Source organism: Symphalangus syndactylus, chromosome 19 (assembly GCF_028878055.3).
Source record: "Symphalangus syndactylus isolate Jambi chromosome 19, NHGRI_mSymSyn1-v2.1_pri, whole genome shotgun sequence".
Classification (NCBI taxonomy): Eukaryota; Metazoa; Chordata; class Mammalia; order Primates; family Hylobatidae; genus Symphalangus; species Symphalangus syndactylus.
The window spans coordinates 50,947,500-50,974,875 of NC_072434.2; the positions used below are offsets into that span (position 1 = coordinate 50,947,500).

The 27,376-nt window shown below is 40.5% G+C and overlaps 1 protein-coding gene across 6 annotated transcripts in view; it reads right to left on the reverse strand.

Moving 5' to 3' along the window:
* Positions 1-27,376, reverse strand: part of PATJ (PATJ crumbs cell polarity complex component) — a 425,559-nt gene that overhangs the window by 387,700 nt on the left and 10,483 nt on the right. For all 6 annotated transcript variants that reach the window (XM_055235148.2, XM_055235146.2, XM_063613334.1 and 3 more), the window contains exons 2-7: positions 21,247-21,303; positions 20,982-21,148; positions 17,411-17,605; positions 14,440-14,579; positions 11,945-12,140; positions 8,222-8,350 (exon numbers count right to left, since the gene is read on the reverse strand). In XM_055235148.2, the coding sequence (XP_055091123.1) occupies positions 8,222-8,350; positions 11,945-12,140; positions 14,440-14,579; positions 17,411-17,605; positions 20,982-21,148; positions 21,247-21,268 (849 nt within the window). In that variant the 5' untranslated portion in view covers positions 21,269-21,303. The remainder of the gene's footprint in view (positions 1-8,221; positions 8,351-11,944; positions 12,141-14,439; positions 14,580-17,410; positions 17,606-20,981; positions 21,149-21,246; positions 21,304-27,376) is intronic.

Here is a 27,376-nt window from a genome sequence, read left to right on the forward strand (position 1 = left end):
TGTTGTGGATAATAATTTAAAAAAAATTTTTAAACCTATAGGAATTCAGACCTGAGCTACAAAAGAAGAAATCTAATTTGTTTCTTCAAAAACTAAAAAGCGAATCCAGGTACTGTGGCTCATGCCTGTAATCCCAGCACTTTGTGAGGACTGCTTGAAGTCAGGAGTTGGAGGCTGCAGTGAGCTAGGATCGCACCACTGCACTCTAGCCTAAGTGACAGAGCAAGACTCTGTCTCTATTTAAAAGAAAAAAAAAGAAAAGAAAAGAAAAGAAAAGAAAAGGCACCAAATACTTCCACAACTCAGAAAATGAAATCATAACTATGTTTGATTCCAGGCCAGTTTTATTATTGGTCTTCAATCAAAAGGCAACATGCCATTGATAGAAAAGGGTAACTTTACAAAATAAAATACACTCTTTACCTAAAGGAATTAAAGAAACTATCCTATCCTACTCAAATTCCCAGAGCACTCATTAACTGATTTTTAAAGATAAAGAAAATATCTGTTTATATAATCACTCAAAGCAAAATTGCTTGGGACTAACCAACCATTTAGTGACCTCAAGCTGGGCCTTCCTTACTCTACACTGAAAGTCTCTCAAAATTCACATCCACCCTCAAACCCTTGCTTGGTTCCATTCCTTCCTAGTATTAGGTTACTGGGTAGTCAGTAGACTCATATTATAACTGCTTCATACCAAATGTCAATAATTTATGACAACCTTTAAATAGGCTGTGTTCTGAAGGCAACGAGGTATCCCGGTATACCTGACTGCCCTAGAACTTCCCCAGACCACATGAAAGAGGTTTCTGCACTTCAAGGGTTTTACACTGCCCGTTATCAATGTCACACAAAACAAAACAAAAAGTACCTCCCAAAAAAATGTTTAACTCTTGCCACAACTGATAGAATGTTCTCAAGGTGAGTGTTTCAAGCACTGTGAATTTTGGAGAGGCTCTGAGGCTTACAAGGAGATAGGCCTTTTAGCTACCATTTTAATATCATATAATTTCTCTATCCATGGAATTGGCCCAATTATATTAACTGATTGGACATTGTAACTAGATCTCAACAAATGTTTCTTAAAAGATTCCTATAAATCAATTTTGAAAAATAAATAAATGCTATTTTCTACTTCATTTCTTTTTCATCATTAGTAGCAGGACACAACAGAAAGACAAGGGCTTTGGAGTCAGATGCACCCAAGTTCAAATCTTAGCTCTACTTTGGACAAAGTGTATGGCCAAAGGTCAGTTGTTTATCCTCCCTAAGTCTCAGATCCTTCTTAAGCAAAATGAGAATACATTTCTCTCTCAGTGGGTTATAAGCATTTTGGGAACTAAGAGGCATTGTGCTAAGCATGTTACATTGATTAACATTGAATTTTCACACAGCCTTTTATTTAAGGCAAGCAAAATTATCTCCTGCCAAAAAATAAAAAAAAGCGTCAACGGCAGGCCTAAGACTACTTTCCTTGGAAAGGCCTTCTCACAAGTTTAGCTCTTGGCTAACACCTGGGAGCTTAGATTCTGTGAGGGTTCTCACCATTCCCTGGTAAAAATGGCTCTAGGTGCCTAAAGTGTAGTCTCTCCTGAACACCTGCATTCTTCTGCAAGTCTAGGACTTCGGTATATGCTACACAGTGTGTGCCTATGTGACCAGCATCCAGTAACAACCCTGTGCAGAGTCTCTGATGGGCTTCCATGGCAGACATTTCAGATGTGTGGTCATAATTCACCACTGGAAGACTTAAGTGTGTCCTATGTGACTCCATGGCGAGAGGACTCGTGGAAGCTTGTGCCTGGTTTCCACCAGTCTCCACTTCATGCACCTTTTCCATGTTGATTTTGCTTTGTATTCTTTCACTGTAATAAATACAGCTGTGGGTATAACTGTATGCTGAGTCCTATGAATCCTCCTAGCAGGTCATCAAATCTGGTGGTCTTGGGGACCATTTTAGAAACATAGAATTAAGCCAAGAAGTCAACTGCCCAGGGTGAGAGGTGGATCCAGAATTCAACCCTTCATCTGTCTGATTCTAAAGCTCACACACTATAATCCTATGCTCTTTCCTTTCAGAGGCTAATTTGGATGTAGGTGTGCTGAGAAGAATTTCTCCAAAGGTAGACAATAGGGAGGGTGTATACCACATCTTGTGCCATAGCCTAGGGCCTGAGGGTGCTGCAGCTTAAGTCGTTTCATGAGTTATAGCAAGCATAACATTGACTGGTAACAAGCAACAAATGGGGCCAGGCTGAGGAAGCAGATAAGTTGGTTATAGCAAGAAGGCTGAAGAGATTTTATGTGTCATCAGCTGACATGACAGGAAAGGAGAAGTGAATACTGCTCTGTCTGCTATGTCTAGGACTTACCATATGCCCTAGAAGAGACAATAGCTCTGTTGTTCCTAGAGCTGGCTACTCCCTGTTGATGGATGTGAACAATTGTGCACAGTTGTATATCAGGAAAAGGAAAACACTAGGATTAACTTTGGATAAATTCAAACGACAAAGCTCAGACTTCAGCATCAAACAGATATGGGCTCAGTGCTGACTTTGTGGCTCACCTAGCTGCTGTAACCTTGGGCAATTTCTTAATGGTTTCCATATCTATAATTTGGGAATAAAACTTCTAAGAGTGTTTTGAAGGTTACATGAGAATAATGTACATTAAGCAGATAACAATGTCTGGCATAAGTACTTGCTTCTCTTTGAGCACTTATGACCCTATGACAAGCATACCCTCTACCTCCTCTTTGATGATCTGAAATAGTGATGATCCCTTCCAGTAAAGGGCGAAAATAAGACTTGGGCTTTTTCCAACAATGCCTCAATGGGATTAATCTGGGAAACTCTGCACATCTTATTCTTGTGAAAATTCATAAAGCATGTTAGTATTTTAAAAGCTCAGAAAATTCTTACAGTAAAGAAACCTATTGGATTTTGTTTAAATTTACTTGACTGTTTGTTGTTCACAATAACCACTCCACTTTGCATTTTGGAAAAAAAAATGCCACTCCAACAAACAAACCTATTAAAATTGCTAAGGCAGAGGCAGGAGGAGGGAGGGAATACAAAGAAAGGCATCCCAAAATTTTCTGCAATATTTTATTATTTCCAGGTTATAAAAATTTTTTTTAAGAATCCTTGAAGAATATCGTGTTGTGCCACAGATGTGTGCGGTTTTTGTTTGTTTGTTTTGAGAAAGAGCCTTGCTCTGTCACCCAGGCTGAAGTGCAGTGGCGTGATCTTGGCTCACTGCAACCTCTGCCTCCCAGGTTCAAGCAATTCTCGTGCCTCAGCCTCCTGAGTAGCTGGGATTACAGGCATGCACCTCCACACCTTGCTAATTTTTTGTATTTTTAGTAGAGATGGGGTTTCACCATGTTGGCCAGGCTGGTCTCGAACTCCTGACATCAAGTGATCCACCCGGCTCACTTGTGCTGAGATTACAGGCATGAGCCACTGCACCCAGCCACAGATGTGTTTTAAAGGTCTATAAAGTGAACATTCTCAAACATTCTGGTCTCAGAACTTGCTACAGTTTGGATGTTTGTCCCCCCCAAACCTCATGTTGAAATCTCATCCCCATTGTCAGAGGTGGGGCCCAATGGGAGGTGTTTGGGTCATGGGGGTGAATCCCTCATGAATGGCTTGGTGCAGTGAGTTCTTGCTCTGAGTTCTCTGCAGTGAGTTTCCTTAGTGCAGTGACTTCTCACTCTGATTGTTAAAAAGAGAGTTGCCCCCCACCCACCACTTCCTCGCCGCCCACATGATCTCTGCACACACTGGCTCTCCTTCACCTTCCACCATGGAAGCAGCCTGAGGTTTTCCCCAGATGCCCAATTTTCCAGCCAGCAGAACTGTAAGCCAAATAAACCTCTTTTATTTTAAATTACCCATCCTCAAATATTTCCTTATAGCAACACTAAATGGATAAAGACAGAACTCCTTTACATTCTTAAAAGTTATTAAGGATGGAGGGATAGGAATTACAAAGTAGTACAGGAATCGGCTGGGGGTAATGAATACGCTCATTATCTTGATTGTGGTAATGGATGGTACAACAGTTAAATTACATGTGCCACCTTAGCTGGGCTGTGGTGCTGACTGTTTTGGTCAAACACTAATCTAGATGTTGCTGCAAAGATATTTTGTAAATGTGATTAGCATATACAAACAGTCGATTTTAAATAAAGGAAGATTACCCGCAATGATGTAGGTGAGCCTCATCCAATCAGTTGAAGAATTCACAAGCAAAAACTGAGATTTCCTAGAGAAGAAATTCTGCCTCAAGAATGTAACAGAGCTTCCTGAGACATTCTGCTGGCCTGCCCTATAGATCTCAAAAACAAACTACAGCATCAACTCTTGTCTGGGTTTCCAGCCTCCTGGCCTTCCCTACAAATTTTGGACTTGCCGGCCCCCACCATGGCATGAGCCAATTTTTAAAAATAATATCTTTTTTAAAATAATCACACACATATCCTATTGGTTCTGTTTCTCTGGAGAAATCTGGTAAAGATGAATTCACAAATGTATACACATGCAAAAATTGGTGCTGAGGAATTTTTAAAATATTTAATATTTAATGTTAATTTTTATCAATATTTATGTATATTAATGTGTATATATTTTTAAAAGAGCTATGTTTTCCAAAACAAAAAATATTGGCCAGGCGTGATGGCTCACACCTGTAATCCTAGCACTTTGGGAGGCCGAGGCAGGTGGATCACAAGGTCAGGAGTTCGAGACCAGCCTGGCCAACATAGTGAGACCCCATCTCTACTAAAAATGCAAAATTAGCCAGGCATGGTGGCACATGCCTGTAGTCCCAGCTACTCGGGAGCCTGAGGTAGGAGAATCGCTTGAACCTGGGAGGCAGAGGTTGTGGTGAGCCAAGATTGTACCACTGCACTCCAGCCTGGGCAACAGAGCAAGACCCCATCTCTCTTTCTGTATATAGATATATTAGTAAGAGTGGTACTGTTTAATATTTTTACAAATCTCTTTAATATCTGGCTTAAAAGAAAACAGCTGGACTCACCTGCTTCTGCATTCAATATGTTACAATATACTGTTTCGGATGAAGTATATGAAGAATATCTGGCCTCGATCAGATATATAATTGGAAAGGGGAGGGGTATTATAATAGTCCTTTCAGCCTATTCTTTGATAACACACCAAAACTTGGCAAGTGGTGGTTTCTCATACAGTTACAATGTAGAATCTGGAACCATATCAACAAACTTTCAGATGCTATTTTATTAAAATCCACTGATCTATCTTGATTTTCTAAAGGATCTTTTAGCTACATATTATTTTGTCATATCACATATTGGTCTTCAGAAAATATTGAGGCTGGGTATGGTGGCTCACACCTATTTAATCCCAGCACTTTGGAAGGCCTAAGCAGGAAGGTCGCTTCAGGCCAGGAGTTCAAGACCAGCCTGGGAAACAAAGCGAGACTGTCTCTACAAACAATAAGTCTGGGCGCGTGCAATGGCTCACACCTGTAATTCCAGCACTTTGGGAGGCCAAGGCGGGAGGATCACTGGAGCTCAGAAATTTGAAATTAGCCTGGGCAACATGGTGAAACCCCGTCTCTACAAAAAATACAAGAATTAGCATGGTGGCCTGTGTCTGTAGTCTCAGCTACTCCAGAAGCTGAGGTGGGGGGATCACTTGAGCCCCAGAGGCAGAGGCTGCAGTCAGCCAAGATCGCACCACTGCACTCCAGCCTGGGTGACAGAGTAAGACCCTGTCTCAAAAAAATAAAAATGAAAATAAATTAGCCTAGCATGGTGGTACATGCCTGTAGTACCAGCTACTCGGGAGACTGAGGTAGGAGGACTGCTTGAGCCTGGGAGATCGAGGCTGCAGTGAGATAGGATCACACCACTGCACTTTAGCCTAGGCAACAGAGCAAGACTATGCTCAAAAAAAAGAAAAAAGAAAGGAAAATATCGATTCACAGTTATGCAGACCTTCCAAATACTGACATATTTCATCATATAATATCAAGACAATCATATTGGTTAATGTCAATCAACAATCTAATCAGAAATGCCTTTCTTTTCTTTTCTTTTTATTTTTTTTCTTGAGACAGGGTCTTACTCTGTCACCCAGGCTGGATGGAGTTCGGTGCTATAATCTCAGCTCAAAGCAGCCTCCACCTCCTCCCACCTCAGCCTCCCAAGTAGCACCATACCCAGTGAACTTTTCTGTCTTTTGTAGAGACAGGGTTTTGCCATATTGCACAGGCTGGTATCGAACTCCTGGGCTCAAGAGATCCTCCCACCTTGGCTTCCCAAAGTGCTGGGATTACAGGCATGAGCCACCATGCCCAGCCTTAGAAAAGCTTTTAAATATTAGGGAAATGTCAAGCTCATGGTAAAATACAAATTTTCCAAAATTCTAATTTTTGCTTAAGCTCAAATTTTATTGTTGCTAATAAACAGTGCCAGTTGTTTACCTTGAAATAACAGATTCACATCATCCATTCTCAAGAAAACATCTTCCAAATACCCAAGTCTGGATAAACATAATTTTTCTGCAGTTATTTTTATAAAAATAAAAGTGTGTTCCACATAAAAAGTAGCAGATTCGGCTGGGCGCGGTGGCTCACGCCTGTAGTCCCAGCACTTTGGGAGGCCGAGGTGGGCGGATCACGAGGTCAGGAGATCGAGACCATCCTGGCTAACACGGTGAAGCCCCTCTCTACTAAAAATACAAAAAATTAGCTGGGCAAGGTGGCGGGCGCCTGTAATCCCAGCTACTCGGGAGGTTGAGGCAGGAAAATGGCGTGAACTCGGGAGGTGGAGCTTGCAGTGAGCCGAGATCGTGCCACTGCACTCCAGCCTGGGCGATACAGCGAGACTCTGTCTCAAAAAAAAAAAAAAAAGGTAGCAGATTCATCTTGCAAATGACTTTCCTTAAGACAACCATCATACTTCAGTACATAGCAAGAATGCTACGTGGTACTTGTTATTTTGACAATATTCAAAAGACATGCACTAAATGGTCAAAATTTACTAAAATTAATCATTTTACTGCATCTTAAAAAACTTCAAGTAAAATGGCATTTTTTTTCTTTTTTGTTGAAAGCACATGGCAGAAAAGAATGCAATGATTACTATAACAGTTTGTGGCCACTGCCTTGTTTTGCACCAAGGTACCTGCAGTTTTAGCCTGCAGCTGCTTTTGTATCATCAGTACAAATGTTAACAGGGTGAAAGGGATAATAACATTGTGGTATTATTGTAAAAGCTGTTTGGATTTCATAGACCACCTGCAAGGCTCTCAGACCCCTCCAGAGGCCCACAGACCAAACTTTGACAACCGCTATTCTAAATAAATACTCTTAGGAGCTGAAATGATAGGGACATCAGTGGGTCCACAAGCTGCATAAGGTGAAGCAATCGTGATCAGAAATGAAGAGCCAAGGAACTTGCCTTGAAGCTGCATTTGCATGGCAAGTTCATTTTTACTTATGTATGTCTATCAGAAGGGATAAATTTATACGTAACTGGGCAATAATCAGTGAAATTTTACATATCATTCTGATTATGGGACTAACTAAAGTTATTTCTGATCTATCATGCCTATTCTATATAATATGGGCTTATTATTAAGTGGCTTCAGGGTCAAATTTCTAAACTAACTTCTAAAAACTAAATGTAGTAATTAACATTTCTTCAATATAAAATTAAGCAGAAATAGTTGCTAATTTTTTTAATAGCCCACTTTCAGTTTAAACACTGCTAAACAATGAAACGTAGTCATTTAACTTATAAGACCATAAATTTTAATTCAAGTGAAAATTACCATGATAATATTGGGACAAATGTTTATAATCCCTGTATCTTCTGATTTTATCATTAAGGTCATCGAAAGACACACTAGAGGAGAATAACACAGATGTTCAAAATGCAATATTCATTAACAATGCTCTTCAATAAAAAAAATTGTCCTCTGATGTAATCATGAAGCCTGTCAATTATAAGCAAAACAAACCCCAAAAATGTTGATTTAGGAACTGTTTAAAATAAGACAAGAGTGTATACTAATAATACTTACAGAATAAATCATTTTTAAGCTATACTTAAATTCTATTTATTAAGTCATATATCCTGGTAACTCATGTTATAAAATTACCTTTCAATTCATACGACTTAAATTTTATAAAACTAAAATGATAACAAGGAAGGTTGACTTACTCGATCTGCTAATCCTCCAGGAACTATAGTCCTCACAACCACGCCACTTGTTTTTCCTCCAACTATTCCAAAACCTAGTCCGGAGCCATCATTAATGAGCTCAACCTCTTCAACATGGCCCCAACAAACCTACAAATTAAAGGCAAATGAGAGTCGCAGTATCAGTAATACACACAGGTTCTTAGCTTTCCAATACAATCATTACCAAAGTAACAGATTTGTAACAAATTGAATATTCATACAATTAATCAAGGCAATGTTCTACAGGCTAAGATATACAGACAGAGATAATCATATGGTACCTGACCGTAGGGATCTTCTAATCCAGTAGAGAGAAACTAAAACACAAATAATTAAAATACAAGGCACAATATTGGATCATAAGGCACTAGCTCTAAGAGCACAGGAAACATTTCTCATTCCTTACTCTACGCTGGATATCCAGCACAGTGCCCAGCACATAGTAGGGACCAGTAAATACGTGTCTGCTTGAAAGAGAATCACAAAATATTATAAAGATTTTTTACAGCAAGGGGAGCACATGAAGTCAAAACCAATGAAGAATTACAGAAAACTTCAAGGAAAAGGGGCATTTAAGTTTCACTACAAAGGAAGACATTCAAGCAAAAAGAAAATATAGGGGCAAAGCTAGGCCAGATAACACAATGGATGAAAGATATGGTCAAAGGTTGGATTTAACTGGGTAATCAAGTGGAAATAGTTAAAGGTTTAGAAGAGAAATGACAGGACCAAAGTAGTGGTTTAAGAAAATTCATCTGTGAAGAATCTAATGGTGGTAGGACACAAAGTGGAGAGACTAATTTAGGAGACTCTTATGAGGGAGAGGACAGGTAGGCCCCATTGAAGATATTAGCAATAGGACTATACAAATCAGACTAAAAGACACAAGCGTTTCCCCTCTAACTAGCAGGTTTCTATGAGAAATGTGCATTACTTCACATAATCCAGCTGCAAAACAGTATCCTCCCTCTCAAGATCATTAGGGTATACTCATTACTTAGTTTTTCTTTCTTTCTTTCTTTTTGAGACAAGGTCTCACTCTGTTACCCAGGTTAGAGTGCAGTGTATGATCAGAGCTCATGTCAGCCTCAAACTCCTGGGATCACCCATCCTCTAGCCTCAGCCTCCCAAATAGCTGGGACTACAGGCATGTACCACCACGCCCAGCTCATTTTTTTTTTTGAGATGGAGTCTTGCTCTATCGCCCAGGCTGGAGTGCAGTGGTGTGATCTCGGCTCACTGCAAGCTCCACCTCCCGGGTTCACGGCATTCTCCTGCCTCAGCCTCCCGAGTAGCTGGGACTACAGGCGCCCGCCACCACGCCTGGCTAATTTTTTGTATTTTTAGTAGAGATGGGGTTTCACCATGTTAGCCAGGATGGTCTCGATCTCCTGACCTCATGATCCGCCTGCCTTGGCCTCCCAAAGTCCTGGGACTACAGGCGTGAGCCAAAGTGCCTGGCCGTGCCCAGCTAATTTTTTTTATCTTTTGTAGAGGTGGGGTGTTTTTTTTTATTTTTTGTTTTTTGTTTTTTTGAGACAGAGTCTCACTCTGTCACCCAGGCAGGAGTGCAGTGGCATAATCTTAGCTCACTGCAACCTCCGCCTGCCAGGTTCAAGCAATTCTCCTTCCTCAGCCTCCCAACCAGCTGGGATTACAAGCATGTACCACCACGCTCGGCTAGTTTTTGTATTTTTAGTAGAGACAGGGTTTCACCATGTTGACCAAGCTGGTCTCGAACTCCTGACCTCAGGTGATCCACCCACCTCAGCCTCCCAAAGTGCTGGGATTACAGGCATGAGCCACTGTGCCTGGCCATAGAGGTGGGGTTTGACTATGTTCCCCAGGCTGGTCTCAAACTCCTGGCCTCAAACAACCCTCCTGCCTAGGCCTCCCAAAGTGCTGGGATTACAGGTGTGAGCCACCATACCCATCCAGTTTTTCTATTACACTAAATTGCAATGTTAGTATGTAGTCTTAAATAAAAAGCATTATTGGAGGGCTGGGTGCGGTGACTCAAGCCTGTAATCCCAGTACTTTTGGAAGCCAAAGTGGGCAGATCATGAAGTCAGGAGTTCGAGACCAGCCTGGCCAACATAGTGAAACCCCATCTCTACCAAAAGTACAAAAAAATTATCTGGGCGTGTTGGCACATGCCTGTAAATCCCAGCTACTTAGGAGGCTGAGGCAGGAGAATCACTTGAACCCAGGAAGCGGAGGTTGCAGTGAGCCGAGATCACACCCTGCACTCCAGCTTGGGCGACAAAGCAAGACTCCAACTCAAAAAAAAAAAAAAAAAAAAAGCAATATTGGGATTGTTTAATAAATTCATGTCTAGAACATCTACTATCTGGGAAACAATAATGTTTGCTAAAATAATATGCCTGACAATACCAGCTGATAGCAGCCAATATTCAGAGAATGCATATGCAGCACCAGGCACAGTGCTCAGTTCTTCACATGCCTTCTCATTCAAGCCTCACAACATCTCTGAGAACTAGACATCATACCTTCAAAGGAAGGTATGAGGTAAAGGAATCTGCCTGGTGTGACACCACTAGGATATGGGAGAAATGGACTTGAATGCATCCAAGCCTGACTCCAAAGCCCTTGTTCTTTATATGTTAAACAATTCCCCACTTTATTCACTGTATTTATTATGTAAATTCTGCTGTATAAATATTGCTGATTACAACAGGGAAAATGCCTATACATTAATTTTTGTTGTGACCTTGTATTGTACCGAGACAGTCTTATTTTTTCTTTTGTCCCAATGAATAAAAATTAAATAAATCAGCTAGCACTTAGTGTTATAAGAAAATAAGATTTATTAGCTTGCATTCTCATGATGCAAGCCAAAATCTGTAAAACGTTAAAAAGCAAGTTCAAGGGTTCCCAAAAGAGACATATACTTTTATTCTTTCAAATTGTTCAGTATGTATCTTTACATGAAAAAAAGCCTGCTATAATTTTGTAATACCAATAATCTGGTTATAAATCCCCTTATAATTTTCAAAAATAATGTTTTTCAAATAATCAAATCTTACTTTAAACACTCAACAGTAAATCTCTAATAAAAACTCTCAATTAATTGGCTACATCACCAAGGAATACAAGACTCTCCATCACTAAATAAATTACACCTAATACTTCAATTTGGCCTCCATATTAAATAATAATCTTAAAGAGACCCACAGGACATTGAAAAGACAAAAAAAAAAAAAAGACCTTCATGAAACATCTTGTTTAAATATGCTAACGCTGCATTCAGAGATATGATCATCTTTTTTAACTATGAAAAGTAAAACGGGCCAGGCACAGTGGCTCACGCCTGTAATCCTAGCACTTTGAGAGGCCAAGGCAGGTGGATCACCTGAGGGCAGGAGTTCGAGACCAGCCTGGCCAACATGATGAAACCCCGTCTCTACTAAAAATACAAAAGAAATAGCCGAGTGTGATGGTGGGCGCCTGTAGTCCCAGCTACTCGGGAGGCTGAGGCAGGAGAATCACTTGATTCCAGGAGGTGGAGGTTGCAGTGAGCCAAGATCTGGCCACTGCACTACAGCCTGGGCAACAAGAGCGAAACTCCAGCTCAAAAAAAAAAGAAAAGAAAAGTAAAATGACACCTTCTAAATGTCTTTACACTTCTTACAATCAATGGCATTATTCAAAATTAAGTATTTTTTCAAATTTGCAACTCACTGTTTCAGGCAGAGTTGTATCAGTTAGGCTGCTAGAAGTACTGCTTTTTGTGTGGACTGGTTCCCTGGCCACAATCAGTCGCAAAGATCCGGTGGTTTGTTGTAATAATGCAATTGCTTGCTGATGGGAAATGTTCTGATCCAATGGCGTGTGATTAATGGCCAATATTTGATCATTTTCCTTTAATCTTTGATCCCTTAATCATGTAAGAAAAGAAATTTTTTAAGTGATCTAATAACCTGATTTTTAAAAATCTATTATTCAAGTTAAGCAGTTTGTTGCCTATGGTACTACTTTACTTAGTACATTCATCAAATAAGTTATTTAATTATATAACAGAGCTCTTCAGAGTGTTTTTCACAGAAGTTAACTAATTACCTAATTTGGTAGTGCATCCTTAAACACACAGACACACTTTAAAAGCCATCTGCCTAGAAAAATAAACAAAAACAATCTATAGGACCCCACTGCCAAGGTTTTGCAAGTACGGACACTGCCTCCATTACTGCATGAACCCAAACCTCCCGAACCCCTTCCAATCTGATCTCTACCCATACCACACTGGGGTAACAATATTCTCAACTACACCAATAACCTCCTCTCACTCCATGTTCACTGTCTACTTGTCCAATATTTATCAATAGAGGCCAAACCCTCCTTGAAAATTCATAGAGATTACTTCCAAATTTATATCTGAGCTTTTTTTTTTTTTTAGGCGTGGTCTCGCTCCTATTCGCCCAGGCTAGAGTGCAATGGCACAATCACAGCTCACTGCAGCCTCAGCCTCCCAGGCTCAGGTGATTCTCCCCCCTCAGTCTCATGAGTAGCTGAGACTACAGGTGTGGACTACCACGCCCAGCTAATTTTTGTATTTTTTGTAGAGATGGGGTTTTGCCATGTTACCCAGGCTGATCTTGAACTCCCAAGTGCTGAGATTACAGCCATGAGACACTGAGCTTGGCCAATCTGAGCCCTTTTAATCTCTCCCAAGCACCAATCTCCCAACTGCTAGCCAGGGTAAGAAGGACTCTTTTTAAAAGAAATCAGCAAAATCTCTAAAGAAAAATAGTATTTACTGAGCACTCATCATGAGTCAGGTACTATCTTGAGTGCTTTACATGCATTATCTCACATAATCCTCACAATCACCTTTTAAAGTACTTAGTAAATTTTACATATTAAGGAACTGAAGCCCAGACAAGCCTAGCATCTTATCAAGAGTCAGATTCTGAAGCACAGGCTTTAACTTCTTAGGTTAAAGTGCATCCTAAAGATAGCCTAGGATTTACTCTGTCCTGGTTTACTGTATTTGATTTTATTATCTCCCAAACACCAGATATTCTTCCTCTTCCTGTTTACCCATTCTCACTACAGTTCTTGAAGAAATGATGCCGGGCGCGGTGGCTCACACTTGTAATCCCAGCACTTTGGGAGGCCGAGGCGGGCGGATCACGAGGTCAGGAGATCGAGACCACGGTGAAACCCCGTCTCTACTAAAAAAATACAAAAAATTAGCCGGGCGTGGTGGCGGGCGCCTGAGGCTGAGACAGGAGAATGGCGTGAAGCCGGGAGGGGGAGCTTGCAGTGAGCCGAGATTGCGCCACTGCACTCCAGCCTGGGGGACAGAGCGAGACTCCGTCTCAAAAAAAAAAAAAAAAAAAAAAGATGGTAGAACAAAGATGCAAAGTCACAGAAACTCATTATGTTTGAAATCTGAGTTGGGGAGACTAGAATTAATCCCCCATGAATAGAGAATGTGAATTCAAAAATGTATTATCAACTAAGAATTTTATAATAATATACTACCATTGTTGCTATTATTCTAACACGTGCATTGGAATAGCGTACTTATTAAATGAATAATAAACCAAAGACTGGAAATCAAACAGAGACAAAATAAAAGGCTTGCAAATACCCCTTAAAAAATAAAAGCAAATGCAAACATGGGAGATAACATAGACTTGAGGAGCCTCTTAATTGACAATAAGCATAATAAATCAGGTAGAGTAACATGACCACCAAAATGTTGTTATAATCTTAAGAATAATAAACAATATAATATGCAGAATGAGAACTTCAATATTCCTATTTTACTGATCAGTCCATAGCTAAAATATCATGTTCAATTGTAAGAGAGGGGAACAGCGCACTAGCTTTGCAGTCAGACAGTCTTGGAATCACATCACGGCTCCAGCATTAACAGCTCTGTGACTATAGGTTGACCACTGAACCTCTCTGAATCTCAGCTTTCTCATCTACAGAACGGAATGATGATACCTATATAGTGGAACTGCTGTCATGGGGTATAGGAGGATATTCGCAAAAGGCCTGACAAATGCATAGCAAAAACTAAAGCAAGAATGTTAGCTAAAACTAAAGCAAGAATGTTAGCTGTTACTGTTACTGTTTTTATTACTAGTTTTTCACTCTCTTTATAATAGTTTTCAGAATTATCAGGAAACAATTAGAAAAATGAAAATAAACAGCTTCCTCACCTGTCTGCTACACTCCCTGGCTGGACATCCTTCACAAAGATATCAACTTTTCCCAGATTTTGACTTCTGAGGGCCACCACACTGAATCCAAGGCCTCCAGTTGAAGGCCGTTCTATATCTATATATTCAATTTGCCGGCCCTAATGAAGGAGCGTTAAAAAAAAGTCAATGGTGTACATTTAGCCAACATACTCTGTCTGCAGAACTGAAATTGCTTAGCATAAAAGCAGCTTCCCCTAAGAACCACATAAACTCAGCATTTCAGTAATAAATTATTTCTGGAAATCCTCTCACTTGATTATTTCAGTAGAACATAAGAAAGAGTGTGTGCACTGTTCTGCAACCTCAGGGAATCAGAGGTATTTTCACACTTCATTCACATTATGAGATGAATCCCAAGCTAGATGGAAACTCCTGAGAAAAATACCTTTTCCCATAGTAAATTCTGAATTACTGTTTTACATTGAATTTCCTTAAATTCTCTTGATGCAAAGTACATTTTTATTTTACTTTTTTTCTTTGAGACAGGGTCTCGCTCTGTTGCCCAGGCTAGAGTGCAGTGGCATGATCTCAGCTCACTTCAACCTCCGTCTTCTGGGCTCAAGCGATCCTCCTGCCTCAGCCTCCTGGGTAGCTGGGACTATACGCATGCATCACCATGCCTGGCAAATTTTTGTATTTTTTGTAGAGACGGGGTTTCGCCATGTTGCCCAGGCTGGTCTCAAACTCCTGAGCTCAAGCGATCCACCCGCCTCAGCCTCCCAAATTGCTGGGATTACAGACGTGAGCCACAGTGCCCAGCAGCAAAATGTATTTTTAAATGAGGAAAATAAATTAGATATATCAAAAATGTCAGTATTTAGCCTGTCAGAACCAGCTGCATTTTATAGGGCTCTGTTTTTAATTCTATTGTTGATTAATTGATATTCTATTTATTTATTTAATTTTTTTTTTTTTTTTTTTGAGACGGAGTCTCGCTCTGTCACCCAGGCTGGAGTGCAGTGGCGCAATCTCGACTCACTGCAAGCTCCACCTTCTGGGTTCACACCATTCTCCTGCCTCAGCCTCCGGAGTAGCTGGGACTACAGGCGCCCGCCACCAGCCCGGCTAATTTTTTTTTATTTTTAGTAGAGACAAGGGTTTCACCATGTAAGCCAGGATGGTCTCGATCTCCTGACCTCGTGATCCGCCTGCCTTGGCCTCCCAAAGTGCTGAGATTACAGGTGTGAGCTACCGTGCCCAGCCCAATTGATATTCTATTTATTAGGTAAATTCAAAAGACTCTGAAAAGGCCACCATTTACATGGGTTCTACCTGTAAGAACAGGTAGAACTGTTCTTGTGACAGCCAGGTATTTTATTGCTTTAGTTAGTAACCGCACTTATAACATGAGAACTTCATAAATGTAATCAACTAAAAAAAGCACCACATAAAAATAATTACTAGTCAGATGAAAGAGATAGAACCGGCCGGGCGCGATGGCTCATGCCTGTAATCCCAGCACTTTGGGAGGCCGAGGCGGGAGGATCACGAGGTCAGGAGAGACTATCATGGCCAACATGGTGAAATCCTGACTCTACTAAAAATACAAAAATTAGCCAGGCGTGGTGACACGAGCCTGTAGTCCCAGCTACTCAGGAGGCTGAGGCAGGAGAATTGCTTGAACCCAGGAGGTAGAGGTTACAGTGAGTCAAGATCGCGCCACTGCACTCCAGCCTGGGCAACAGAGCAAGACTCCATTTCAAAAAAAAAAAAAAAAAAGAAAGAAAAGGAAAAAAAGAAAGGGATAGAACTATAAAGTCAAAAACTAAGACCAGAATATTATTTAATTATCACACCTTAAACAGATTTTATTTAACAATGCAACTTAAGTCTGTCTATTTATTTATTTATTTATTTTTTTAAGAGACAGGTCTTGGCTCTGTCACCCAGGCTGGAGTACAGTGGTGCGATCATAGCTCACTACAGCCTTGAATTTCTGGGCTCAAGTGATCTACCAACATTAGCCTTCCAGGTACGTGGAGCTACAGGTGAGTGCCACCATGCCTGACTATATTTTTATTTTTATTTTTGTAGAGATGGGGGTCTCCCTACATTACCCAGGCTGGTCTTGAACTCCTGGCTTCAAGCAATCCTCCTGCCTCTGCCTCCCAAAGATTATAGATATAAGCTACCACGTTCACACCTCATTTCATTTTTAATGGCACTTGAAGGTCGAGGTGAACATACATAAAACTAACATGTCCAAAATTTTAATTGTTTATTATTTAATTTTTAATAGGTATTAGGGGCTACAACCGGATTATCCTTCCAAATGTTTTCTAGATTTTCCAAATTACATTAGTTCTAATTTCCATTAATTATGGGTTGTCACCCAGGCTGGAGTACAGTGGCACGATCTTGGCTCACTGCAACCTCTGCCTCCGGGGTTCAAGCGATTCTCCTGCCTCAGCCTCCCAACTATCTGGGATTACAGGCACCTGCCACCACGCCCGGCTAATTTTTCTATTTTTAGTAGAGACAGGGTTTTGTCATGTTGGCCAGGCTAGTCTCGAACTCCTGACCTCTGGTGACCCGCCCTCCTCGGCCTCAGAAAGTGATGCGATTACAGGCGTGAACCACTGGGCCCGGCCAAAAATCTTATTTTAACAAGAATAGAGATGCGTTCAATTAGTCATTGTCTAAAAACTCTCCTTAGCAAGACCTTATCTCAAAAAATAAATGTTAATTATTTTTTTTAAAAACTCCCCTTACCACATACATGGGTACTTTCCTTATGTAATTTTAAGTCAATAAATTTTCAACACACAAGTTAGAAAATGGTGTCAGATTCTCCTAACAATATAAAAATACACGCAAGCAAAATACATACTAACACATTTTACAGCAAAAAGAATGAGTATAAGTTCCCTTGTAAAACTAAAACAGGAGAAATGAAGCTAAATATTTCCATGAGAAAATACAACTTTACCTGAGCCATCTGTTGAATGACTGAGTTAAAGTCTTCATTTCCCAACTTCGGGGTCCAAGGAAATAACCCAGATACAGTCGAGTTATTAGAGGGCCTGTGGACATTTCCACTAGTAATGGAACCATCTGTGAACACTAACAAACCTTTCCTAGAAAAATCAAAGTTGGCTGAACAATCTGAGGGTATATGGTTGAGCTGTTGGAGAGAAAAAAAAAGAATCATCAACAGAAATCTATAGAAAAATTGTTTCTATTTATTAAATATATTTTGACCATTGCGTGGATAATTTGCACATTAAATATATACATGGGAAAGAAATAAGGTAAAGATAGATCAATCTGTGTATTCACAAGGCTAAAAATTTTTTTAATTTAGTATTACACAAAATGTTTAATAGCTTAAAATTTGTTCTTATTTCCTGCCTTCTACCACTACTCCAAGTTAACAGCATGTACACTGACATCTTATTACACTTCATATATACAGATGCATCCAGTCACATAACAGTGTAAGGCACTAAACCTTTTTCCATTTATCTGTACATTTCCACGTGGGGAGCAACAAAAGATCCACAGGTAGTATATAACGATAATAACTGTACTTATTGAGTGCTTGCTATGAGTAAGTACTATACCAGCATGATTGCAGGTATTATCATTTAATTCTTACAACAATCTAATGAGATATCATTATCCCATTTTGTAAGCCTAAAAACCAAGGCACACAGGGGTTAAGTAACTTACTCAAGATTAGCAGTAAGTGAGTCAAGGAGCCACTTAAACATTGGTAGAAAGAGGAGAATCATGTAATTATGGTGGACATAATTTAAAATATCATTGGCTGATACAACTGCCAAAACAGTAGAATAAAGGTAACATTAAGAATAAATGTCAGTGGTGAAACCCCATCTCTATCAAAAACACAAAAACTGGCTGGGCATGGTGGTGCACACTTGTAATTCCAAGTTACTTGGGAGGCTGAGGCAGGAGAATTGCTTGAACCCCACGGGTGGAGGCTACAGTGAGCCGAGATTGCACCACTGCACTCAGCCTGGATGACAGAGCGAGATTCTGTCTCAAAAAAAAAAAAAGAATAAATGTTAGGCCAGGTGTGATGGCTCATACCTGTAACCCCAGCACTTTGGGAGATCAAGGTGGGAGGACTGCTTCAGGCCAGGAGTTCAAGACAAGCCTGGGTAACATAGCGAGACTCTCGTCTCAACAAAAAATACAAAAATTAGCTGGGCATGGTGTCACATGCCTGTAGTCCCAGCTACTTGAGAGGATGAAGTGGGAGGATTGCTTGAGCCCAGGAGGTTGAGGCTGCAATGATCCATAATCACACCACTGTACTCTAGCCCAGGCAAAGACTCTGCCTCAAAAAAAACAAAAATGAATGTCAATAAAACCTCAAAGAAAAAATAAAAAACCCCTGGCTACAGGGATTATACAGTCCAATGCATAAAATATGACTGTGCACATAACAACTCCAAACTATACAAATATAAAGAATTGTTATTAGGAAGGGGTAGTTACATCCACTTAGTCCAACAAGTGTGATAGATTTCTGCTGATCTTTGCCAATTTCAGTTGTTACCAACAGCATTCACTATTGTGATATTCTATGACCAAGAGAAATACAGAAAGCTAAACATCAATATAGGCAGTGCTAAAATTAGGGTATAAATTCTGGTCTAAAGAAAGCAATTCACAGAAAGACACATGTAGAGTTTAATCCTTAATTGGCTATAAACAAATCACTCACAAAATACTTAATGGGCAAGCATTTTAGTTTGTCAGCAAAAACCATTTTTTCCCAAATTTTGTAAATTTTCACTTAACTGTGCTAAATTAGCTCCAATTATGTTTTAAATTCTGCCAAAATTTCATCTATGGTGTAGCTACTATTCAAGTTCAGCTTCCAGAATAGGTGATTTAAAAGTAATTTGCCATCCCTGACCCCAAAACAAAGAATCCAAGAGGACAGTTAAAACAATTAATTTCTGGTTCGATCTCAGCACACACACACACAAAAAATCCCACAACTACTAATTTGCACTCCTCTAAGAAGAGGTGATACGTGTCCCTTATTCAATGATGATGTATTAGAGCCTGAAGAATACAGATAGTGTGGTAAATGAGTAGAGGAAACACAACTATATATTTAAATACCAGGTAGGCTGCTTCCAAGGAACTTCTAATCAGAATATGCATGAAAGACAATAAATATTTGATAATTAAGAGAAGTGTGACTATTGTGCTATAAGGGCATGATCACTTCTTTTTTTTTTTTGAGACGGAGTCTTGCTCTGTCGCCCAGGCTGGAGTGCAGTGGCGCAATCTCGGCTCACTGCAAGCTCCGCCTCCCGGGTTCACGCCATTCTCCTGCCTCAGCCTCTCCGAGTAGCTGGGACTACAGGCGCCCGCCACCACGCCCGGCTAATTTTTTGTATTTTTAGTAGAGATGGGGTTTCATCATGGTCTCGATCTCCTGACCTCGTGATCCGCCCGCCTCGGCCTCCCAAAGTGCTGGGATTACAAGCGTGAGCCACCGCGCCCGGCCAATGATCACCTCTTGTTAGATAAAAGACTTCGGCCGGGCGAGGTGGCTCAGGCCAGGCGAGGTGGCTCACGCCTATAATCCCAGCACTTTGGGAGGCTGAGGCGGGCAGATCATGAGGTCAGCAGATAGAGACCATCCTGGCTAATACGGTGAAACCCCGTATCTACTAAAAAAAAAATAATTTAAAAAAAAAGACCAAAAAAAAAAAAAAAGACTTCATGAAGAAAATACGCCTGGGCAAGGTGGCTCAGGCCTATAATCCCAGCACTTTGGAAGGCTAAGGCAGGAGGACTGCTTGAGGCCAGTAGTTTGAGACCAGCCTGGGCAATATAGGGAGACCCTGTCTCTATAAAAATTTTTAAAAATTAGCCCAACTGTGGTGGCACACACCTATCCCAGCTATTCTGGAAGCTGAGGTGGGAACATTGCTTGAGCCTGGGAGATCAAGGCTGCAGTGAGCTAGGATCACAGCACTGCACTCCCACCTCAGTGACAGAGAGAAACTTTGTCTCAAAATAAAAAGAAAATATATTTAAGTTAAGCACTATTTTATAGTTTTGAAGATGTTGAGAATTCTCAAAGCATCTGACCTTTACATACTTAAATAAGTACAAAAACCATATTCTAAAACCAAACACAATTTTTTTTTTTTTTGAGAGACAGGGTCTCAACTCTGCCATCCAGGCTGGAGTGCAGCGCCATGATCATAGCTCACTGCAACCTGGAACTCCTGGGCTCAAGCAATCCTCCCACCTCAGACTCCTGAGTTGCTGGGACTACCGGTACATGCCATCACGTCCAGCTACCAAAGAAAAAATTGATTATCGACATTTCTAAATTATCTATGCCAATGCTACCCACAGGTTATAGGTTACAGGTCCCAATACAGTCTCTTTGCTGAACTGAGTCCTTAAAGATAATTTGTCTTTGTCTATCTTCTCTATCTTTCTTTGATGGTTTGAATATATTAATATAATATATTAATGTAAAACTCTGATGGGTAACTTACTTGCCCCTTCAGTTGCTTGATGGACTGCTGAAGTGTGAGTATCTGGTTGAAGAGAGGACTCTTTAGTGTCTCATAAAACATAGACAACTTCTCATTCTGTGACGTGTCACCCTTCTCCTGCAATTTCATTTTCAGGCGATCAAGTACCTGCAGGACCTGCAGTTTATCTTGGGTCAAGATGAATAAGTAGAGTAATAGTTAAGTCCCATCTGAGATTCCATTTTTAAATCATTAATTTAATTATAGAACAATATATCCAGTATACCTGTAGCAGGATTTTCAGGCATTTTGAATTATTCTCTTCAATCACTCTTAAAGATACCTAAAGAAAAAATTTAAAAATATAAAAGATGAATTTCAATTGTATATGGCTATAATCCTGTAGAAAAATTAACGAAAACCTCAAGAACATTCTTCATCAAGACTCCACTCAGTGAAATTCAAAATTATAACCACCATGAGGTGCCACTACATACCCATTAAGATAACTAAAATTTAAAAACAGACAATACTAAGTGTCAACGAGGTTATGAAGTGCCTGGAACTATTGTACATTGCTAAGAGAAATGTAAAATGTCACAACCACTTCGGAAAATTGGTAGTTTCTTACAAAGTTAAAAATATACTTACTATATGACCTAGCACTTCCACTTACAAATACTTACTCAGTATTCATGAAAATATATGCTCACAAAAACATCTGTACATGAAAGTTTATAGCATTTTTATTTATAAAACCCCCAAAACTAGAAAAACCCAAGTGTCTAGTAACAGATGAATAAACAAATAATGGTATATTATATTTAGAAATAAAAAGGAAAAATTACTGATACACACAACAAGGATAAATATCAAAAATGATATGTTGAAAAAAAGAAACCTGACCCAAAAAAGGCACAAACCATACTGTATGATTCCATTCATATGAAGTTCAAGTACTGACAAAACTAATCTACAATTATGGATTAATTTACCTGGGGCAGGGTGATAGGGAACTGACTAGGACAGGCTTCAGAACATGCTACTCCCAAAATATGACACCTTGGCATTTTTTAATATTTTAAGTTGAAGGAATCTGAGAAACAGCAGGTGCAAAAAGGACTTCCCCGAAGCAGATCATAGGATCCTCACGTGAGAGGTGTCCTCTCTATACCCAGAAGATAGCGGCATCTTAATCTCAAAAGACAGAGTGGCCGGGTGCATTGACTCATGCCTACAATCCCAGCACTTTGGGAGGCCGAAGCAGGAGGATCACTTGTGCCCCAGAGTTTGAGGCCAGCCTGGGCAACACAGTGAGATCCCAGCTACTCAGGAGGCTGAGGTGGGAGGATCACTTGAGCCCAGGAGTTCAACATCAGCATGGTCAACATAGCTAGACATACATATAAAAAAAAGAGATTTAGAAAGATAGTCAATGTAGTAATAGTGACTACTTCTAGAAAGTAGACGTGAGGATGGAGAGATTTAAAAATTAAACTTTTCATTTTACAACTTTAAATGCTGCAGGTATTAATTTTATAATTTAAAAACTAGGGAGCCAGGCATGGTGGCTCATGCTTTTGAACCCAGCACTTTAGGAGACCAAGGCATGTGGGTCGCTTGAGCCCAGGAGTCTGAAACCAGCCTGAGTAACATGGCAAAGCCCTGTATCTACATAAAATACAAAAATTAGCTGGGTGTGATGGTGCACGCCTGTAGTCCCAGCTACCCAGAGGGCTAAGGTGGTAGGATCACCTGGGTTCGAGAAGGTTGAGGCGCAGTGAGCCGAGATAGCACCACTGCACTCCAGCCTGGGCAACAGCATGAGACCCTGTCTCAAAACACAAAAATAAAAATAATGAAAAATAAGGCCCAATGCAGTGGCTCACACCTATAATCCCAGCACTTTGGAAGCCAAGGTGCAAGAATTGCTTGAGCCCAGGAGTTCAAGACCAGCCTGGACAACATAGTGAGACCCAGTCTCTACAAAAAAATTTAAAAATTAGCCAGGCCTGTTAACACACACCTGTGTCCCAGCTACTTAGGAGGCTAAGGTGGGAGACTAGCTTGAGTCCAGAAGATCAAGGTTGCAGTGAACCATGACTGCATTACTGCACTCCAGTCTGGCAACAGAGCAAGATCAAAAAAAAAAAAAAGTAAAAGTGACCAAAAAACAATGGCTATGACAGTCTGCAAGCCACACAGTGGGATAATTATACTATAAGGCATATACACACAATAGCAGTGCAGAGGTATGTACCATGTGCTAAGAGAAATCATAAAGAGTGACTAATCCTACCTAAAAAGTTTAGGAATACTGGAATGAGAACACAACAGAAACCTCTCTCGTTGTAAATAAAAAAACAGTCCGGGTATGGTGGTTCATGCCTATAATCCCAGCACTTTGGGAGGCTGAGGCAGGCGGATCACAAGGTCAGGAGTTCAAGACCTGCCTGGCCAATATGATGAAACCTCATCTCTACTAAAAATGTAAAAAATTATCTGGGTGTGGTGGCGCACGCCTGTTGCCCCAGTTACTTGGGAGGCTAAGGAGAGAGAATCACTTGAACCCAGGAGGCGGAGGTTGCAGTGAGCCGAGATCATGCCACTGCACTCCAGCCTGGGCAACAGAAACAGACTCTGTCTCCAAAAACCAAAAAAAAAAAAAAAAAAAAAAAAAAAAGTGTCCTGGTTTGAGCAATATATAAGGCTACCCTAGGTTAGTGGTTCTCAAACTTTTGCATGCATCAGAATCACCTGTAGGGCTTGTTAAAACACAAATTGCAGAGTCCCACTCTCAGAGTTTCTGATTCTGTAGGTCTGAGGTGGGCCCTGAAAATCTGCATTTCTAGCAAGTTCTCCTGTGACCCTGTGATGCTGCTAGACCAGAAACCACAACTGAAGAACCACTGCGTTACAGACGCAAAAGTGCCTGACTTTCTGTGAAACAATAACTAGCTTTAAAGGACCTAATATAAGATCTCCAGAAGTAGCAGAAAGGGGAAAAAAGACCACTGTTACTCCAAGTATAGACTGCAAACTGATGCTTGGCCCATAATGGCACAAGTATTGAAATTGAGAATGAACATTTAGAAACTTTTCTGCAACATGGCAGAGTAAAATGTCTTACATTTAGTAATAAAAAACTTGGCGGCCGGGTGTGGTGGCTTACACCTGCAATCCCAGCAGCTTGGAAGGCCGAGATGGGCGGATCACCTGAGGTCAGGAGTTCGAGACCAACATGGAGAAACCCCGTCTCTACTAAAAATGCAAAAATTAGCTGAGCGTGGTGGTGGGTGCCTGTAATCCCAGCTACTTGGGAGGCTGAGGCAGGAGAATCGCTTGAACCCAGGAGGCAGAGATTGCGGTGAGCCGAGATCACGCCATTGCACTCCAGCCTGGGCAACAGAAACTATGTCTAAAAAAAAAAAAAAAAAAAAAAAAAAAAGACACATGGCCTTATTTTGTATGTCTTTTTAAAATTTCATTTTTTCTAATAGCTTCTTTTACAAAAATATCAGTTCTTGAAAGATTATAGAGTGGAGAGCCTGATCTTTCACCATTGATAGTTTGAGAAGCTCTGATTTAGATAGACTAATTTGAAAGGGTCCTTGTAAACAATGCTAAGCAGACTGGTCTTTATCCTGTTAGCAACAGGAAATAATTAAAGACTTTTAAGTAGGGAAGTACTGAGTCCAGATTTCTATTTTTAAAAGGTAATTCTGATAATAGTATAGATTAGTGGTCTGCAAACTTTTTAAAACACACATTCCCATCAGTAAAAATGTGTTGGCCATGTATCTCAATTTATTTTTAAATAATTATAAACATATACTACTATACTAACATATGTTTTAAAACATACATAAAATAGAAACTTTATGAGGGTAAGGTAAAAATGGTAAAGTTTTATTGTCATCTTCCTAACCTTTTTTTTTTAAAGACGGAGTATCGCTCTGTCGCCCAGGCTGGAGTGCAGTGGCGCCATCTCGGCTCACTGCAACCTCCACCTCCCGGGTTTAAGCAATTCTCTGCCTTCTGAATAGCTGGGATTACAGGAGCCTGCTACTAAGCCCAGCTAATTTTTTTTTTTTTTTTTTTTTTTTTTTGAGACGGAGTCTCGCTCTGTCGCCCAGGCTGGAGTGCAGTGGTGCTATCCCGGCTCACTGCAAGCTCCGCCTCCCAGGTTCAAGCCATTCTCCTGCCTCAGCCTCCCAAGTAGCTGGGACTACAGGCACCTGCCACCACGCCCGGCTAATTTTTTTTGTATTTTTAGTAGAGACAGGCCAGGCTGGTCTTGAACTCCTGACCTCGTGACCAACCCGCCTCAGCCTCCCAAAGCGTAATCCCCCAAAGGGATTACAGGCGTGAGCTATCGTGCCCTGCCCATCTTCCTAACCTCTTAATGGATCATCTTCCACATTTTGGAGACCATACTGGAGTATCCCTTGGTAAGGATTAAGGGTAGAAATTGGTTGGCCATCTACCTCTCTTACTTTATTCTATTTTTTTAGAAACAGAGTCTCATTATGTTGCCCAGGCTGTATCTGAACTCCTGGGCTCAAGAGATCTTCTGGCTTCAGTCTCTTGAGTCGCTGGGACTACAGGTGCACATCATGAAACCCAGGTCTCTGACTCATAATTAGTAAGGTTAAACTATGTCCACAAAGCAGGCCTGGAAAATTACAATTCCATGGTGTAAAGAAATGTCTAGGGAAGATTAAAGCTTTATGAGTATATAAGGCCAGGCACGGTGGCTCATGCCTGTAATTCCAGGACTTTGAAAGGCCCAAGTGGGTGGATTGCTTGAGCCCAGGAGTTTGAGACCAGCCTGGGCAACATAGCAGAACCCTGTATCTACAAAAAAAAAAAAAAAAAAAACTTGCAAAAAGTTAGCCAGGCATGGTGGCAAGGCTGTAGTTCCAGTTGCTTGGGAGGCTGAGGTGGGAGAATTACCCGAGCCCAGGAAATTCAGGGTGCAGTTAGCTAAGATAAAAAAGAGTATATGACAAGAAAAGGAAGAAACACAACTCTACAACGCACTATCCATCAAACAGCACTCAGGCTAAATGGAACCTAGGTCTCACTCAGGGTATGGTCATAGGAAATCTTTGGTCATTCAAATTTGACCTGTTTAGTAAAAGAAACCAACAGGGCTTATGGAGAGGGATTTCAACTTTGTTGAAACATGGTAAAACTGAGTCTAACTTGTCATAGATAGGCTACCTACAGTTGGTCACAGCTAGAAATTAAGATGCCACATTGTACCACTGTCCTCATTGTTGGACAGCCTCCAGAGAATGAGAACTTTATTATGCTTGGGAGCTTCCACTCCATCATTGATCAAGAGAGTTTGTGCCATGAATTATTCATATCCGGTTCACTGTAGAATGTGATTGAAGGAAATTATTATAATATTGTGGCTTTTTAAAATCCAAGGCCTAGGCCAACGCCAATTAATGAAGTATTTGAGGGGACATAGAAATTTAATTTTAAATTAAATTATATTTTATTATATATTTTTAATTAAACTCTTGATCTGATTAAGATAAGAAATAAAATATATAGGCTGGGCACAGTGGCTCATGCCTATAATCCCAGTACTCTGGGAGGCCAAGGCAGGTGGATCACCTGAGGTCAAGGGTTCGAGACCAGCCTGGCCAACATGGTGAAACCCCATCTCTACTAAAAATACAAAAATCAGCTGGGCGTGGTGATGCACACCTGTAATCCAGCCACTTGGGAGGCTGAGGCAGGAGAATCGCTTGAACCCGGGAGGCGGAGGTTGCAGTGAGCCAAGATCACACCACTGCACTCCAGCCTGGTGACAGAGCGAGACTCTGTCTCAAAAAAATAAAAATAAAATATATATAATAGAATCAAGAATTTAGGCAAAGTAAGGATTCTGAGAAACACACTTTTTGAGCTCCCAGTACCTCACAAGAATGTAATTCCCTACTGATTTACTAAGACATATGATATATCTAACCTGAAATTTGGGGAGAAAAAGATCACTTGCAATATCTTTGGGAAAGAACAGGTGTTCAGCCTCTAACTGCATATGTGAATTGGGCAGGTCACAATTAGGCCACACATAACTCCCCAGTGGGAATTTTCCAGAGCTCATTGAACCAGGGAGTTTGAAGAATCAATGAGCAAGTGTAAATTTAATCATATTTACACTTATCAATATCAAGTGCAAAGATCAATGTCAAGCATAAATATAGTCATGATTTCTGAAGTTTTTCAAAAATTGAAGGTTTAAGTTTCTATTGTTTCCTTTGGAGTACAAAGCTCAGGATGTGTCTAATTATCATTCCTTTGTCCTCAAAGCTCAGCATTTATGAGGTACTGATTAAACGAAAAACTTTCCTAGCCAAAGAATAATGGTTGCTCTCCACCAGTACTTCAAATAA